Source organism: Schistocerca gregaria, chromosome 4, assembly GCF_023897955.1.
Source record: "Schistocerca gregaria isolate iqSchGreg1 chromosome 4, iqSchGreg1.2, whole genome shotgun sequence".
Taxonomy (NCBI): domain Eukaryota; kingdom Metazoa; phylum Arthropoda; class Insecta; order Orthoptera; family Acrididae; genus Schistocerca; species Schistocerca gregaria.
In genome coordinates, this window is record NC_064923.1 from 356,800,369 (window position 1) to 356,816,667 (window position 16,299).

At 35.2% G+C, this 16,299-nt stretch overlaps 1 protein-coding gene across 1 annotated transcript in view; it reads right to left on the bottom strand.

The window, feature by feature from the left end:
• Window positions 1-1,050: 1,050 nt before the first annotated feature.
• Window positions 1,051-16,299, bottom strand: part of LOC126268101 (proton-coupled amino acid transporter-like protein pathetic) — a 110,710-nt gene continuing 95,461 nt past the window's right edge. The window contains exons 3-11 of the mRNA XM_049973613.1: window positions 15,262-15,347; window positions 14,022-14,156; window positions 13,183-13,333; window positions 12,714-12,835; window positions 12,352-12,436; window positions 9,438-9,719; window positions 8,171-8,349; window positions 7,557-7,723; window positions 1,051-4,045 (exon numbers count right to left, since the gene is read on the bottom strand). Of these exons, the coding sequence (XP_049829570.1) occupies window positions 3,804-4,045; window positions 7,557-7,723; window positions 8,171-8,349; window positions 9,438-9,719; window positions 12,352-12,436; window positions 12,714-12,835; window positions 13,183-13,333; window positions 14,022-14,156; window positions 15,262-15,347 (1,449 nt within the window). The 3' untranslated portion in view covers window positions 1,051-3,803. The remainder of the gene's footprint in view (window positions 4,046-7,556; window positions 7,724-8,170; window positions 8,350-9,437; window positions 9,720-12,351; window positions 12,437-12,713; window positions 12,836-13,182; window positions 13,334-14,021; window positions 14,157-15,261; window positions 15,348-16,299) is intronic.

Here is a 16,299-nt window from a genome sequence, read left to right on the forward strand (position 1 = left end):
TGCATTCTGCATCCTCAGCCATTGATCATTGCTGATTCTTCCAGTTTTAGTGGCAGTTTCCTATCCCAAGGATAAGAGAATGCCCTGAACCTCTGTCCACTACTCTGTCCTCTTTGAAAGGCTGTTGGCAGATTGAGTGTGATTCTTTATGGTGGATGTCTTCAGCCACCAATGCTGAATATTAATCAAAATTTATTTAAGTGGTGGTGGGTTTTGAACCCAGTACTGAGGACAGTTTGATTGCCAGTGAGAGACACTACCGCCATTTTTTTATATTCCCCCCACCCAAGTGTTGTTCATTGCATTTGGTCTCAGTGGATGTCACATGACATCCATCCAAGTTGATCGATGATTCCTTTATTGGTTTTTTTTATTACAGAGGGCCACCACCTGTCTGACTGAACGCACTGAGCTACCATGCTGGCATCTTTAGGCAGACCAAAAATAGGATGGAGAGCAGATGGCCGAGGAACATCATACACTTGGCACAAGGAAAGTAGTTGCCAAAGATAGAACACTGTGGAAGAGGCTACTTGATGAAGTTGTGAACTGTGAAGTTTGTGGGGACAGGAGAGTAAGAGGAAGTAAGTTTAATCAGTTGCATTTGGTGTAGCAGTTACTGATGGTGCAATGCCTGTGCAATCTTTTGAAATAAAAAAAATAATTATTTAATTTATTTCCACTGACCTCACTACCTGAACCAGTTAACATTACTGGTTAGGTCACTTTGCAGATGACTCGATTAGTTCATATTTCACAATTACTGAAAGGAATACAGAGTCCTTGAATTTCTCGTTGTAAAGAAAACATGTAACCCAGACTTACCATGAAGTTAAATGTAAATGAGTTAAGTGCATACATTGTCAGACCAGTTTTAAATATGTGATTTAATTAACCAAACCTTTTATGTTTTCAACTCCAGGCCCAATTTTGTTGCTCCCCCATCACACACACAATCTTTCTGGTTTCATGTTATGATCAATTATATTAACTGCATTTCTGAGACAGGAAGGACAATAAAGAGATGATACCACAAATAAAACACTCACAGTTTTGTAAAATAATATGTATTATGTCACATCAGTACATCTGCAGATTTTTAAAAAAATGAATAGAGAAATTAAAAACTCACAAAGACAATTTTAAGTTTTGAAGAAAAGAAAAAAGTATGTTGTCCCTGATAAATATTCAGTCAGATCTGAACTGCTAGTAAGTGTAACACAAATACATGATCAATTGAATGTTACACATTCTGTCATGTAATCCCCACTGAATATCTGTTCAATAAGTTACAAGCACAGCTGACAGGCACAATATTATGAAGCTTTTAACAATAAATTACATTCTTTTTGGTAAGCTGCAGATATTTTTTTGCAGACTAAAATGTTTTTCATATTTCTTTCACTCATAGCACCACCTTACAATCACACAGCATTCCAATAATTTACACCCTGCAACTATCAATAACGTTCAATGTCAAACATTTGGCATGACTGCCACTGTACCACTTAATACACCTAAAAAACATTCCTGAGCTCTGAGCAAAATACTTTGCCAGGAACATTCAGTATACACACCGGATGCAAAATAACACAATAAATGGGACTAGACTACCAAGAAAAAGATCTACACTAAATATATGGCATAAAGAAGCAACAGCCTCTTTCACTCATACATGAAAACTTAACAATAGTATCAATCAAACAATGGAACTTTGCTTCAAAAGTACAAAGATTATCTATTGGCTAATATGGTACCCTATTTCAACTAAAACTCAGGAAGCTGGTTTCCATGTGGTGCAAGTATTAAAAATAAATATCTGAAATGTGTTGTTCATGGTAAAAAAAAACTACATGTGCAGAAAATACTATTATTTTGTATGCAACAGCATAACATAACTTGGTGTTATGAGATTTTATCATGCAGTATGCATGTAATGGTTCAAAAACTTGAAAGTATTAAAAATGTAAAAGCTTCATGGAAATCTAACTTGAAAAATGTGTTTTATTTTCACTTCTGTTTTACTAGAACCACTTAAGTCCACTGGTAAATTGATTCAACAATCTGCTCTGAATCTCATGATACCAGTATTCAGAGTAAATTGAAAAATAGTGCTACATAACAGAAGTTGCTTGTGCTTTTATACAGCAGAGATTTGTATAATTAAGAATTTTAGTGAGCAATAATAATCCACAGAAACCAGCGAACATCACTGAAAAGTTTTATCACTCTTGCTGATTCTGATTTCAAACAGTATTTTATTCAATACATAAATGCTTTTTCGAAAATAGTATGTTGAGCATCATTGAAATTAAAAAAATGTATAAAGCTGTGAAACAGTTTAAATATAGTTTCTCATGTCCATCATTAAATTTTGGAACTTTGTTTAAAGCATCAGCATTACAAAAATATATCTACTAAAATATAACTGCTTTGTACATTACAGTGTTTGTCGAAAATATCAGATAATATTCCTCACTTAGATTGTACAATTTATCACAGTTGGCTTCTATTAACTGCTGAGCTTAACCTTTCTTAAATTTCTTGACATTTTTTGCAAACTTGTTGTAACAGGTGAAATGAGTTAATTTCAATTTTAAAGACATATGTTTCTTATTATGTCAGTTTCTTTGTAAAATGTGAATAAATTGTTCTTATGTCATTGTATGAAATCAAAGTAAATTAATCTCTGAACTGCAATAGCAGCATACACATTATACATGAATAGAAACAAAAGCAGGAACAATATTGGAAATATTTCACACACTGCAGTTGTACATCATGCCAGTTCTCTAAGAAAGCACACTGAGAAAGCTGATATCAAACTCTGTGTTAGTTGTGTGGCACTATTCAGCATTTCCAACCCACCCACCTGTGCAAAAACACTTAAAAATTATCTTTCCATTTATGTATACAAATACTGCATTTAAGAAGAGTAAAATAGGTTACTCTTCAATCCAATAAAATTTACAACTTTTACATGCTATATCTACATATTATTACATTCACATTTGTTAAATAACAATAAAAAACAATTGAGATAGCACCTTACACAATAACTCGTATCTTATTTACAGAAACCATTAATAACATTAACAGAATGCGGCTCAGTGAAAGACTGCATTGGAACAGACTATAGTGCATGACAACCAATGGTTTTAAAAGTTTGTCATGTTTGGTACAAAGCTGTTGCTGCATTAACTGAGCTCCAAAATGGTATTGGATTACTCGGTTCTCTTCCTATTACTGCATAGCCCTTTAACTGCAATGCAAAAAGAAATGGATGTTGCAGTTTTCTAATGCATGTAATGCAGTTTTACATTATATAAATTAAATATGCTTGTGGGCTATGACTAGATAAATTTGCTTAAACGTGTTCAACACATTACAGCAAACAGCTAGTTCTTCCTGTAGGCACTCTTTGCTAACTCATTATCACTAATAAAGCTCCGTTTTCGCTTGCCACATGGTTATAACACTAACTAAAACATTAGCACCATATGGCAAGCTCTGCAGTCTAATAGGCATGTATATCTATGTTAACAGTCTATCTCTTCCAAATTACTGGAAATGGCACACCCAAAAGGGCTTATGGCAGGGAATGCCAGTGCCACAGTTGGTTTTAATAAATCACATACCAACTCTGTAACTACCCTGTGGTGCCTGCACCTAGGTAGACAAAGCTCTGAATCCGCCTCTGTTTACTGATTACTGAGATTAGCCTCCCACAACCTTTGCATGCGGACGGATGTAGGATGTGTGAGGCAGTTCCCACAGTAATTCTCCCTTAATATCTCACATCCTTACATCTCTTCAACAATTTCTTGTATGCTTGTCCAGGTTCCAGTGACAAACCCAAGTACTCCAAACAGTATGATCAACATGTTTTTCCAGAGACGCCAGTAATAACTCCCCAGTCCAGGAGATTCCCAGTAGGTGGCCAATTCAATGATGGCAGGGAACATCAGGCCAAGGGTTGATAAACACACAGCACCCACCAATGAAATTATTGGTCCTAGATTTGGCACAGCAGCTGCAACACCCACTGTAAAGAAAGTGTTCCATTTTATACACACAATTGGCATGGCAAACATTGTAAACATTATGGCATAGGAGTTTTTATGTATTCTGCAAGCAATGGATGGAAATTCAGAAACAATTTGTGATTTTATAGAAATGATTCACAATAGTTATATTGCTTGTAAAAATCAGTAAAAAATAATGCAAGATTTGTGAGTGACTGATTGTTCTCTGCTATATATTCCAACAGAAATGTGCCATTAATAATTGTAACTCCAGATTTCCATATTTATTATGTATCTAAAGTGCTAGTTTTCAGTTTACAGTCAATTCCATGAAATAATGTCTTAGCATAGAAACTTTTAAGTTCAAAATTTGAATAGTGTTGTGTCAAATGAATCATATAGTTTCATTGCATAGACAAGAAATTATTTGTGACACAACTGTTATTGCATTACTGGCATGTGAAAAATTACATTGTGGTTATACTACAAGAAGTACATGATAAATACAAAGAGTAAAGATGTTTGGAGCAACATATATAGTTTTGTTACTTTTAAACATTATCCCCATTATCAGAGGAAATGTTCCAAAGCTTGAAGTGAGAGCATAGTAGTTGTGAGAGAGTTAAACACATAGATGATTAAAACAATGGACTTGCATTTGGAAAGAGCAGGATACAAATACCCATCTGTTTCTTATAGTTTTCATAAATTACGTAAATTTGATGTTAGAATTTAGCCTCCAAAAAGACACAGCTAATTTTCCACCATAGGCTTATCCAATTTAACGCATTGACTGCTGTTGATAGATTAATTCATCAAACCCCACTGTTCCCACTAAGCTGCTGAAGAGCTTAATTGTGACATCTGCATTTTCCTTCAGCATTACTGATCAACGTGTACCTCCTCTCTGACTACTGAGCACTCTTCACTGGTACAGACATGTTTAAGTACACAGCAGAATTTCTGTCCCATATCTTAGTAGCTTTTTGCAGTTACTGCCATTAAATTGTGTTGGGATTCTTTTGTTTGTTGTGACCTTCTTTTGCTGCATTCAGCTTTGCTTTATATCTTACTGTAATCAGGATTGGCATCACAATGTTTTTCCCATCATCGTTTCTACAAACAAAATGACATGGCATTGTGGTTGCACTGAGGAAGAGTTCATGGAGATACTCAGGAAGCAGCACTGAAGATGAATTATTTGCTGTTGATGTAAGTGATAACTGCTCCTCATATCCTGAAAGCCATGTTCCTAAACAGCAAATGTAGAATTATACTTTCAACAAGAGATGTAATTGATAGTCCTTCCAAATATGAAAAGCTGAAAGTGGTAGTAACTTTCACATGGGTACTGATTTCCTATCTGAACTCTTGATATTCATAGAGCTGCTTTGCTTTTATCCAAAGTTTCTTTAATATTTCTATAGGTGACCTATGTCTTTCCTCAAGTTATGCATTCTTCTACAGCCTTACATTTCTCGTCTTGCCATCTCTGCTTTGCCATTTTGCACTTCCTGTCAATCTCATTTACTAGATATCTATATTTTATTTTGCCTTCTTCCTTTGCTGAAATTTTATATTTTCTGCTTTTGTCAGTTAGATACCTTATCTCATGGGTTATTAATAGAGCTCAACTGGGCTTTGCCTGTTTGATCCCATACTGCTTTCACTACTTCATTTTTCAAAATTAACCAATTATCTTCCATTTATTTCAATCAATCATTGTCTAATTCTCTTTCTCAAACTCTCAACTGCCTCTGTTTCTTTAAAGCTGTTCATGCCCATTTCCTTAATTTCCTGCCTTTTTGAAATGTCATCAGTTTTAAACTGCTGGTTGTAACCAACAAATTATGGTCAGAACCCACATCAGTGTCTAGAAATATTTTGCAGCTTTAAATCCAGTTTTGAAGTTGCCTTGCTGTTATGTAATCAGTATGAAAGATTCCAGTGTCTCCTGCTCTATTCCACATGTACAATCTTCTTTCATGAGTTTAAACCAAGGATTAGTAGTGATAAACTATGTTCTGCACAAAATTCCATCAGGTGGCTTCCCCTATAATTTCTTTCCCCCAGTCCATACTCCTCACTAGTTTTCCTTCTCTTCTTTTTTCCACTGCTGAAATCCAATCCCCCGTCACAATTAAATTGTTGCCTTCTTTAACTATTTGAATAATTTGTCCCATCATACATTCTTTAATTTCTTCATCATGAATGGAGTTGATTGGCATATAAACTTGTATTATTCTTGTAGGTGTTGCCTTCATGTCTATGTTGACTATGATAATGCATTCATTATGCTGTTCATAGATGCTTACTTGCTTTATTATCCTCTTACTAATTATTAGACCTACTTTTACAATATCACTATCTTTGATTTTGTTTTTATAACTCGTCTGACCAGAAGTCATGTTCTTCTGCCACCACACTTCACTAATTCCAACTATGTCAAACTTCATCCTATCTAATTAAGGCATCTAATGCTGCACACTGAAACCCATAGAAAGCCACTTTCAGTTTACCTAGTGATGACGTCTTCCTCAGTAGTTCCCAGATAGAGATCTGAATGAAGTAATATTTTCCCAGACTCAACCATACAGTAGAGTTGCATGCCTTCAGGAAATATAATGACTGTTGTTTTTCCTAGCTTTCTCCTCTTTGCAGTACCAGCATAGCAAGGCTATGTTGTTTAATATTACAAGGCCAGATCGGGCAATCATCCAGCCTGTTGCCTCTGCAACTACTGAAAATGGTGCTGATCCTCTTCAGGAGCTACATATTTGTCTGGCCTCTCCACAGATTGATTATTACCCCCACCCCACCTCCACCCCCCTCTCTCTCTGTGACTGCAACTATGGTAGAGCTATCCATGCCACTGAGGCAGACAGAAACCCGACCTTGGAAATGTCCCTCATTAATGGGGGTGGACCTAATTTTTACACCTTCAATTATGTCCATCTTGGTGGTGGCAAATCCTAGAGTAACAGGAGGAGGGTGGTGGCAAATCCTAGAGTAACAGGAGGAGACATACAAACATATTCAGCACAGTGTAAAGCAGGCTGTTTGGTAACATGGGATTTAGTGTGGGTAGATGTGATCAGGGGCTAACACCACAGCTCTCAGCTTGGCATGTAGCAATCACATCTGCAGCAGCCATAGGATTAAGTCTGTGATCCATCTTCAATAATTTCATCAATGGTGGTGAGTTCAACAGTAACATTTCTCCTTTGAGTGACCAAACATACATAAAAGTGGTAATATCAAGAGGAAAAGAGGCAGGCCAGAAAAATTTGAGACACAAGCAGAACAGAAACTAAAAGGCAGGACACGACATTACTAGAAAAAAAGAATGGAGTAAATATTTGGCAATGGAGACTTTTAATGTTAGAATGAGCTACTCAGTAAAATTCCACATGTTTGTGAATATAAACTTGTGTTGCATTTTATGTAAATTACTATGTTTCATTGTCATTAATGCTGTTACAGTGTTTGCCATTAATATTGCATAACCACTTAAATCTGTAACAAACATACCTGTGCAGATAACGAGGATCGTTCTCAGTATGTACTCAGCAATGGTTTTGCGGGAACCAAAACGATGTTTTGTTGCCTTCCAGATGATCTCGAAGGGCACATAGAACTGCAGTGAGTATGTGAAGAAAATTGCCACCGCTATCATGACCTTAACTGACTGGGCCAGACTGTAACAAAACCGCACTAAAGATGGACCTCCATAGTTGGTTCCATTGGCATTTTGTCACTTCATTGTATCTTGTTGTAAAATGTGATACAGTGACATCCAACAATGATTTGTATTTGTATTCAGTACAAATTTATTTTTGCAATCAGATCACTAATTTCTGTGTACTATTTGAATTTATATATATATATATATATATATATATATATATATATATATATATATATATATATATATATATATATATATATAATTGTTTACACTATATGTTGCTGGCAAGTGTCCTGAGGAAGTGCTGTAAATTTAATATTGTTTTAAAGCTAAGAAAGTTAGCGTTAGATAATATTTAAGCACTTTGGACAAATAATAGACATTTTGACATTAGATGGTATTAAAAATAATGTAGAACAATAATATAAGACCATACTGACTCTGAATTAATACTCACACTTCTTCTGTTGGCAAGTTCAGTGTTATGCTGCCTTCAGTCTTATCACCATATTTAAGGTAGCCAAAGAAGCCGACAGCTGTGTAAAGGGACACTACAACTGTCATACCAATATTGAGCACACCTGGGCAGCCAATAAAATGTGTTGGTGTCTTCATACTGTTTTCAAGTGGCATTACCTGCAAAAAGATATTCAAATTAAACAAACAAAATTAAGAATTGATCTTAAGATAAAAAGTAATATAGTACAAATATTATGGGCAATGTTGCTAAGCTTTTCGACAGTTTCCTCCTTCAGAGATAACTAATACAGTAAATGTGGCTACATTATCCCAACTCTGCTGCTTAAAAGGGGTGTTGAGTTGTGTCAGGTCTAGTGGGAGGAAGGGAAAGCAGGCAGGGAGCAGTGGAAGTACAGGTGCTGCATGTTGGGAGGGAGAGGTAATGAAAGAACATGATAGGGATGTGGAAGTAGAGAGTTTCCTTTGGTCCAGGTACCAGATGTGTTGTGTGGCACATGGTGAAGTGGTTTAATGGATTGTGACTTAGACAGGGAGGTAGAACAGAGGAAGATTGAAGCTGCAGAGAAATGAGTGTAAGTGTAGACTCAAAAAAACTGAGGCATGGGGACAGTACATCATTTGTGCCATATATATGGCTGCATATATATAATGAATAAAAGTACAAGTACTTTGAACTATGAGAAGAGACTGCAACAGTCATTAAGAAACTGGTCCACTGAGGTTTATATAAAATACCAGAAGCTGTTTGTGTAATATGAATATGTTCATGGATCATCCATCAATGCTGTCTCATTACTTTGCTGAGTATTGTAGATAAGCAAAAAATATTGCAACTACTACAGTGATAGAAAGCATTTGCTATACTTGTGTATGAATGTCTGAAATAAGATATTAGTTGAGTACTTTAGAGAATCATTCAGAATGAAGGTGAGTTAGTCAAACATTAAAACATTAACACTAAGCCTGGTGTGCAAAAACCAAGTTACTGTGAAAGTCAATGACTCATTTGCCAGAATCATAAAAACAACTGTGCAAATAATGTATATCCTGATTGAGCTTAAAATCTTAAAATGTCTCATTAATTTGAATACTGCTCTATATTTAAATCAAACTGAATGTATCCTACAAAAGAGGTTAATGCAGAAGGTTTCCATTTTTAACTGTTAGTATTTTTCATTAGTTGACAATAAGAGTTACCATTTAACATTAAAACCACACATAAATTGTTGATTGTTTCCACATACCACTCCAATTCCTTCCAAGGCAAAAATGGCAGTTCCAAAAAACAATGGTAGTTGTCCCCATGAGGAGAAATTAGGAAGGCCACTGTTGGTGATGGAAGGCAGATCACTGAAGATGTAGTAGAAGGTAATTCCTAATCCAATACTGATCAGTATGTTTGCCAGCATTGAGAAAGGAGAGAGGTATTTCAGATTTCGAACCCAGTTGATTAGGATCAGTACAGGAGCCATTATCAGCATGTAGTACTGAATAGGCCACTCAGTCTCTGAATAGAAATCAACAACCTATGAGAGAAAGAGAAGCAGTTACAACCAACAAATAAACAAAAACTGGCTCTGAGCACTATGGGACTTAACAGCTGAGGTCATCAGTCCCCTAGAACTTAGAGCTACTTAAACCTAACTAACCTAAGGACATCACACACATCCATGCCCGAGGAAGGATTCGAACCTGCGGCAGTAGCGGTCGCACAGTACCAGACTGAAGCACCTAGAACTGCTCGGCCACCACGGCCGGCACAAATAAACTGTTCAAACAGTTCATTATTTCTGTGAATACCCTCTGTGTCTTCAGTTTTTCTTCAGATAACAACAGCTACATATCTAACTAATTTAACATTAAAGGAGACCACTCACCAAGAAGCAGAAGCATTGAATTGTTGATAGGCATACACAACAGAAGGAAAACTTGCTAGCTTTCAGAATTATCTTTTAATGGCCTAGAGTAAAATACACAAACACACACACTCACAAGCATGGATACATGCCCTATGCCCGGCACCATGGAGGGGCATAGCCATAGATATTTGTGCGTGTGAGTGAGTGTATATCTGTGTTTTACTCATTAGAGGATAACACTGAAAGCTAGCAAGTTTTCCTTGTTTTGTGTTTGCCTATCAAGAACTAAATGCTCCTGCTTTTTGGTGAGTGGTGTTATCTAATCCTAAGGTATTTACACTCTACAAGAACTTTACAGCAAAGTTTATGTATATAACTAGTATTCAGCCACACCAATGACATCATCCAAATAGAATATCAGCATAACAAGTATTTTTGCTACATAACAAGCACTAAATTGTTGGATTCAGTGATTGATGTGAAACTGCATTGTACTTAATCTGAATGACATCACCTGTGAAACACATTTAAAAAATGTATTTTGTGGCTTGAGAGGATTTATTAATTGCATACTAAAGATATTAATCTGATCTGGGCTCATGAAAACTGTAGTAGTAAATTGCCAACCAAACTAAATAAATGGTCTTGGACAACATGTTAGTAGGAAGCCAAATAAATTTTTGATTCAGAGTTATCTTTTAAATATGTTAGGATTTGCCTGAAGATGTAAATCAAGTGTACAGAGTAAATTACTATAGGTGATATAAGTCACAATGAATTACACAAAAAGGTCAACAAAATGTTTCCTCATATCACAATGTTTCTGTATTTTCACTTTGAAACTGGTATAATTGTTAATTGTGTACACGCAAGCAAGAATCATACAAAATTCTGTAGAGGAAACAAAATTATTTTGTTTATTATTATGCTTTCTACACATCATCTGTTTAAAAAAAGGTCAAAGGTGCCTATTTAAATATTTCTGCCCTTCATGTAACTGTTGCAGATTTGCTTAGTCACTGTTCAGTTATTAACAATCAAATCATACTGCATCAGTTTCATTTATTCTGTACACCTCACCCAAAACATATATCTATTTATTTTTATTCATATATTAATTTATTTATCCTCTCATCCAGCCAAGTACTTTACATAGTTTACATTAAGTTAATTACAGCACATGTTATAACAAGTCTTGCACCACTTAGAAATAATTATGAGGGTGTGTTGAAGAGTAATACTTCCAAATTTTTATGTGAAAAACCTTAAAGCTTTTTAAATAAAACAAACATTATTAACATTCTCATTCTATATCTATTTTCTGCAGTCCTCTGCCACTAGAGGGCTCTGAATGGTAGTGTGTAACAAGGTGGTGTGTAATGTAACCATGTCAGTGCAAGAAAAACAGCATGTCGTAATTGAGTTTTGAATTCATGTAGTTCATTCATACATAGAGCACTCACTCCATCAGCATGACAATGCCTGGCCAGGCACAAGCACTGTGACATCCATAACAGTCTGATGCCTCAGGTTCATTCTCATCAATTGCCCTCCAAACAGTCCAGAATTGGTCTCATCCGATTTTTGTCTGTTTCCAAAACTTAAAGAAAGGGCACCTTTAGGACTTCACTCTGACCTGATGAAGAGGTGCAAGCCAGGGTAAGGCTGCACCTCTGTCAATGAAGTTAAATACTCCACAACAAAGGTATCAATGAACAGGTCTCTCATTGGGAGAAACATGTATATTGCAAAGATGACTATATTAAGAAATAAGTATGTAAATATGATCTAGAATTTTAATAACATTTGTTTTATTAAAAAAAGCATTAAGATTTTTCATGTAACACATTTAGGTGTATAACATAAATAGTGGTAACAGTAGTAACTACCATAAATAGTAAAAAGAGATTTTATATGATTTCATGGAAAGTAAAACAACAAAGACAAATTATAAGGAGGTAGATGTAAACTGAAAACTCTGGATACTGGTAGAAATTAATTTTGGGGGAGAGGTAGGGCAGGGAGATAAAAAGGAACATCCAGAATGAGGGGTGGGGGTTGGAGAAAGAAGCAGGACTGAATAAAACATGAAAATGGAAATACAGATAGCCAGGAGAAGATGGAAGCACTTGCTTTACTGTTTAACAGAGATAAATTGGACATATCTGGCACTGAGATCACATAAGAAATTTGTAGGCCACAGATTTTACATGTAAGTAATGTGGCCAACAGACACACACAACAGTTACACAGTGCCAGCCTGTTATATAAAATTTGATAAATTTAACTAATTTCTTACCTGTTTAATATTTTTTGCTACAAAAACAATGTAGACACAGCAGCATCCTATTAAATCAATCACCAGGAATGTGTTTATGCAGCCCCTGAAACAGAAACGATTTCATACATTTTCAGGAAATAGATACCTTGTGTTACATTATTGTTGTAAACCATACTTCAGTGCAAATAATATTTTTAATTTGGTAGCCAATAATTGTGTAGTTAAAATGTGAAAATACAGAACAATACTTTGAAAAAATTGTGAATGTAGCATGTCTGTTTTCAGTATTTCAGTATCCAAACTGAATATAGTATTTTTTTAATATTGCATTTTTTGACAAAAAAGTTATTTCATTTTTCATGATAAATATGTGCACTCACGCTGCAATTCCCGAAAACTTCTGCAAAACTGGTGGTCCTGTTAAAAATGCTGCTTCAGCTACTTCAGAAAAGCCGAGTGTAGGAACTTTGGATCTACGACATAGGATATGTGCACATTTCACCTGAAAAAGAGACTTTTGTTATACTTGCTGCAGAAAATAGAGTGTACAGAAGTATCCAGTCAGTTCTAATGAACTGCTCAACCATTTCACAACCTGTTCAGAAATTTATGTAAACTGAAGGTAATAAAGACAGGAAATTGCTTTTTGTCTTATAACAACATGATTATCAAAGTAATTCTTCTTTTAGGGATATATAACTAGTTCTACTTATGTCATTGAGACTGAATTTGTCATCAAAATATGCTACAAAATATATGTCTAATTTACAATCTTAATATTAGAAAATTAGCTATTGATTGTTTATATACAAATGAATACTTGTGCAAGAAGTCACATGAAATACTCACCAGTATGTGTACACAGTATGTGCAGACAAAACCAACAATGAAAATTGCAACAAGGCCAAACAGGAGACCAGAATTGTAGAATGCCAGAGGCATTGCCAAGATTCCTGATCCAAGACTTCCCTTTAGCAAATGTATTAGTGTCTCACAGTCACTGAAAAAGTTCAAAATCACAGAATCTATCAGTGGTATACAACAGAAATAAGTGAAAAATATTAACATTTAATAAAATTGAATGTAAATTATGTTCCCAACTTGTGGAGATCTACTAATCCAGTAGATATGAATAACATGGAACAAAACTACAATAAAGTTTCCTCAGAGTACTCAGATATGCATATGGCTTTGACTTTTAAAGCATTTTATAAGTATGTAAATTAAGTCTTGTTGCTGTAGTCAATAATAATGTCAGAACTGACTGAGAGAAACAAAATTATTATGTACATATTTCTGCAGTGACATGTTCTTTCAGTTTGATCTCATAAAGAGGGCTGGAGGGTAAAGGAAATCACTATCAAATGAAAGCCTGAGGTTTATGTAATTTTCTTTCATGTTAATATTATTTCAAAATTTATAGATGCAGGTCTACTGCAAAAAATTATGTCAACCCTAGAAGACATGTCAGCAGAGTGTATAACTAAAATAATAGAAACAGTTAAACAGTGCTTGCTAGAGATATCATGAGATAAAATATGCACGTGCAGTGGATGATGAAGCAGAGAGCTCATGATAATCACTATTCATAATAAACCTTAGAAGAATCTTCATTACACACATAATGTAATTTTTTATAATATTATTAATATGGCAAGAAATAAAGGAAACTGCATAGCAATACTTACGTGGTAGGATGTGGATGGTCACGATGCTCAAAGGGGTTATAACCAAGCTCCTCATCATTGGCAGGCTTTTCAACAAGTGGAGTAGTTGATCCAGCAGCAACAGTGATGGGAACATCATTTTTATCACATTTATATCTGTGAAAAAAGTGGATAGTTAGCTCACTCAAGGGGACTTTGAAACAGATAACATGAATTTAGTATTTACTGATGGTTATAAATAAATGCAACCATGTCTTTGATGACATTTGTGTGTATAATGTAAGCCATACTGTGTATTGCAGTCTTGGATTGAGACACCCACTTATGAGAGTGTTATCTGGATTACTGAAGGACAAACAGTTAAAATTTTACAAGCAAGTTGTGTGACATTGCTGTAACAAATAATATGTAAAGTAGTGTTAGTGGACAATAGCTACGATGGATGTTGTACAATTGGTGCCAGTGGAAACACAGATCATCAACTATCTGAATTAAAATCTTACTGATGAGATTTCTTTTCTAATCCTTTGGGCAATGGATGTCTATTTTTAGCCAGTTTCCAGCATCTTAATGAAGTTAGAAACAGATAAAACATGAATTTGTGCCACATCAAGTTAGTTGAAGTTTGATGAGTTACATCAGACACATGTATTAAAAGGAGAGAAAAAATCAGCCACTTAATAGAGTGTGAGTTCTTGATGGAAACAAGTTCAGAACATGTTGTGGCAGACACTGATTGCTTATAAAGATAGATGTGTAAATTACATATATGGTCAGACACACGTATGACACAAAGTGGAATTCAGTACATTTGTTATATTTTGTCAGTAACATAGTTAATTTTGTTGTCAGTTCTCCTGCCATGTGTTGCCTGTATGTAACTAGTGTCATTGTTTTCATTTTTTTATAGTGCGTGTTTCAGTTAGAGTGACTGAAATATCATTGATTGCTTTTTTTAAATTCTAGCTTATCAATGCTGTATCTAGCATCTCCCTCTTCAGGTGACTCTATTTGACTCAAAACCACATTTTTCCTTTAATTCTTTAGTATATTCATTTTACATTCCCTATGAATCAGCCAAACTAATAGATCAACCACTACCAATTAGTTTGAGATGTATTTTACACCGTCTGTATTTTACCAGATCCTATGGTGATATTTACTTACATTTTTGCATTTAATCAAACATACTACTTTTTTTTATACTCTGAAACATGAAGACTGTTTCTGTAAGTTTACTTCATATGAGTGCATTACTTACTTGTTAAGAACAAGGTCTGCAAGTTCTGTTCGACAGCCTCTCTTCTTGGAATCATATTCAGTGATTATAGGTCGCAGGTTGCCTGCCTGTAAAGAGAGAAGTTGGATATGATTAGAAAGTGCTGCATGTACTGACAAAAATTATGTTGATAGCAATTAATGTCCCCTACTGCATTATGTGTCTCAGGTATCTTACTTAACTGATACCTTATTGCCAAACTCCTCAGACAATGGCCACATATTGCTTTTGGAGGAAACAGTGAATGTACTGCGAGTTTAAGAACCTTCAACATTGCAGCGCGTCAGCAATCGTTTGTTAATATATTAATGGACTGAGATCTGCCTCAATTGCAAAAAAACACCTAGTGTTTACCTAGGTTTCGGTGTAGATAACTACACCTTCTTCAGAACAATAAACTCAAAAGTGTCTATAAAGACCTTTGTCAATAATTAAAAGCTCAGCATAGCTATATATTTATAAAAGAAAAAGATGACACATAAAAGTACATGTGAACCAAGTCAAAAGAATAACTTAACTTAATGGTGTACACTCCACCTCACATCAGCATGTGTTCGATGGGCCGTGTCCCGTTTTGCGATGGGACACGGCCCATCGAACACATGCTGATGTGAGGTGGAGTGTACACCATTAAGTTAAGTTATTCTTTTGACTTGGTTCACATGTACTTTTATGTGTCATCTTTTTCTTTTATAAATATATATAGCTATGCTGAGCTTTTAATTATTGACAAATGTCTTTATAGACACTTTTGAGTTTATTGTTCTGAAGAAGGTGTAGTTATCTACACCGAAACCTAGGTAAACACTAGGTGCTTTTCCGCAATCGAGGCGGATCTCAGTCCATTAATATGTACTGCGAGTGCTCAACTGCTTATAAGGCCTAGTACACTGATTAAAAGGCACATTTCCAGTGAATCTCTGATGAAACCCCTTTTAACTCATCCTCTTATTAGAGGAGTGGCCATTCTCTGTTTGTTGCCTTCATTCATATCTGCATCTCATAAACAGTCCAAAATTT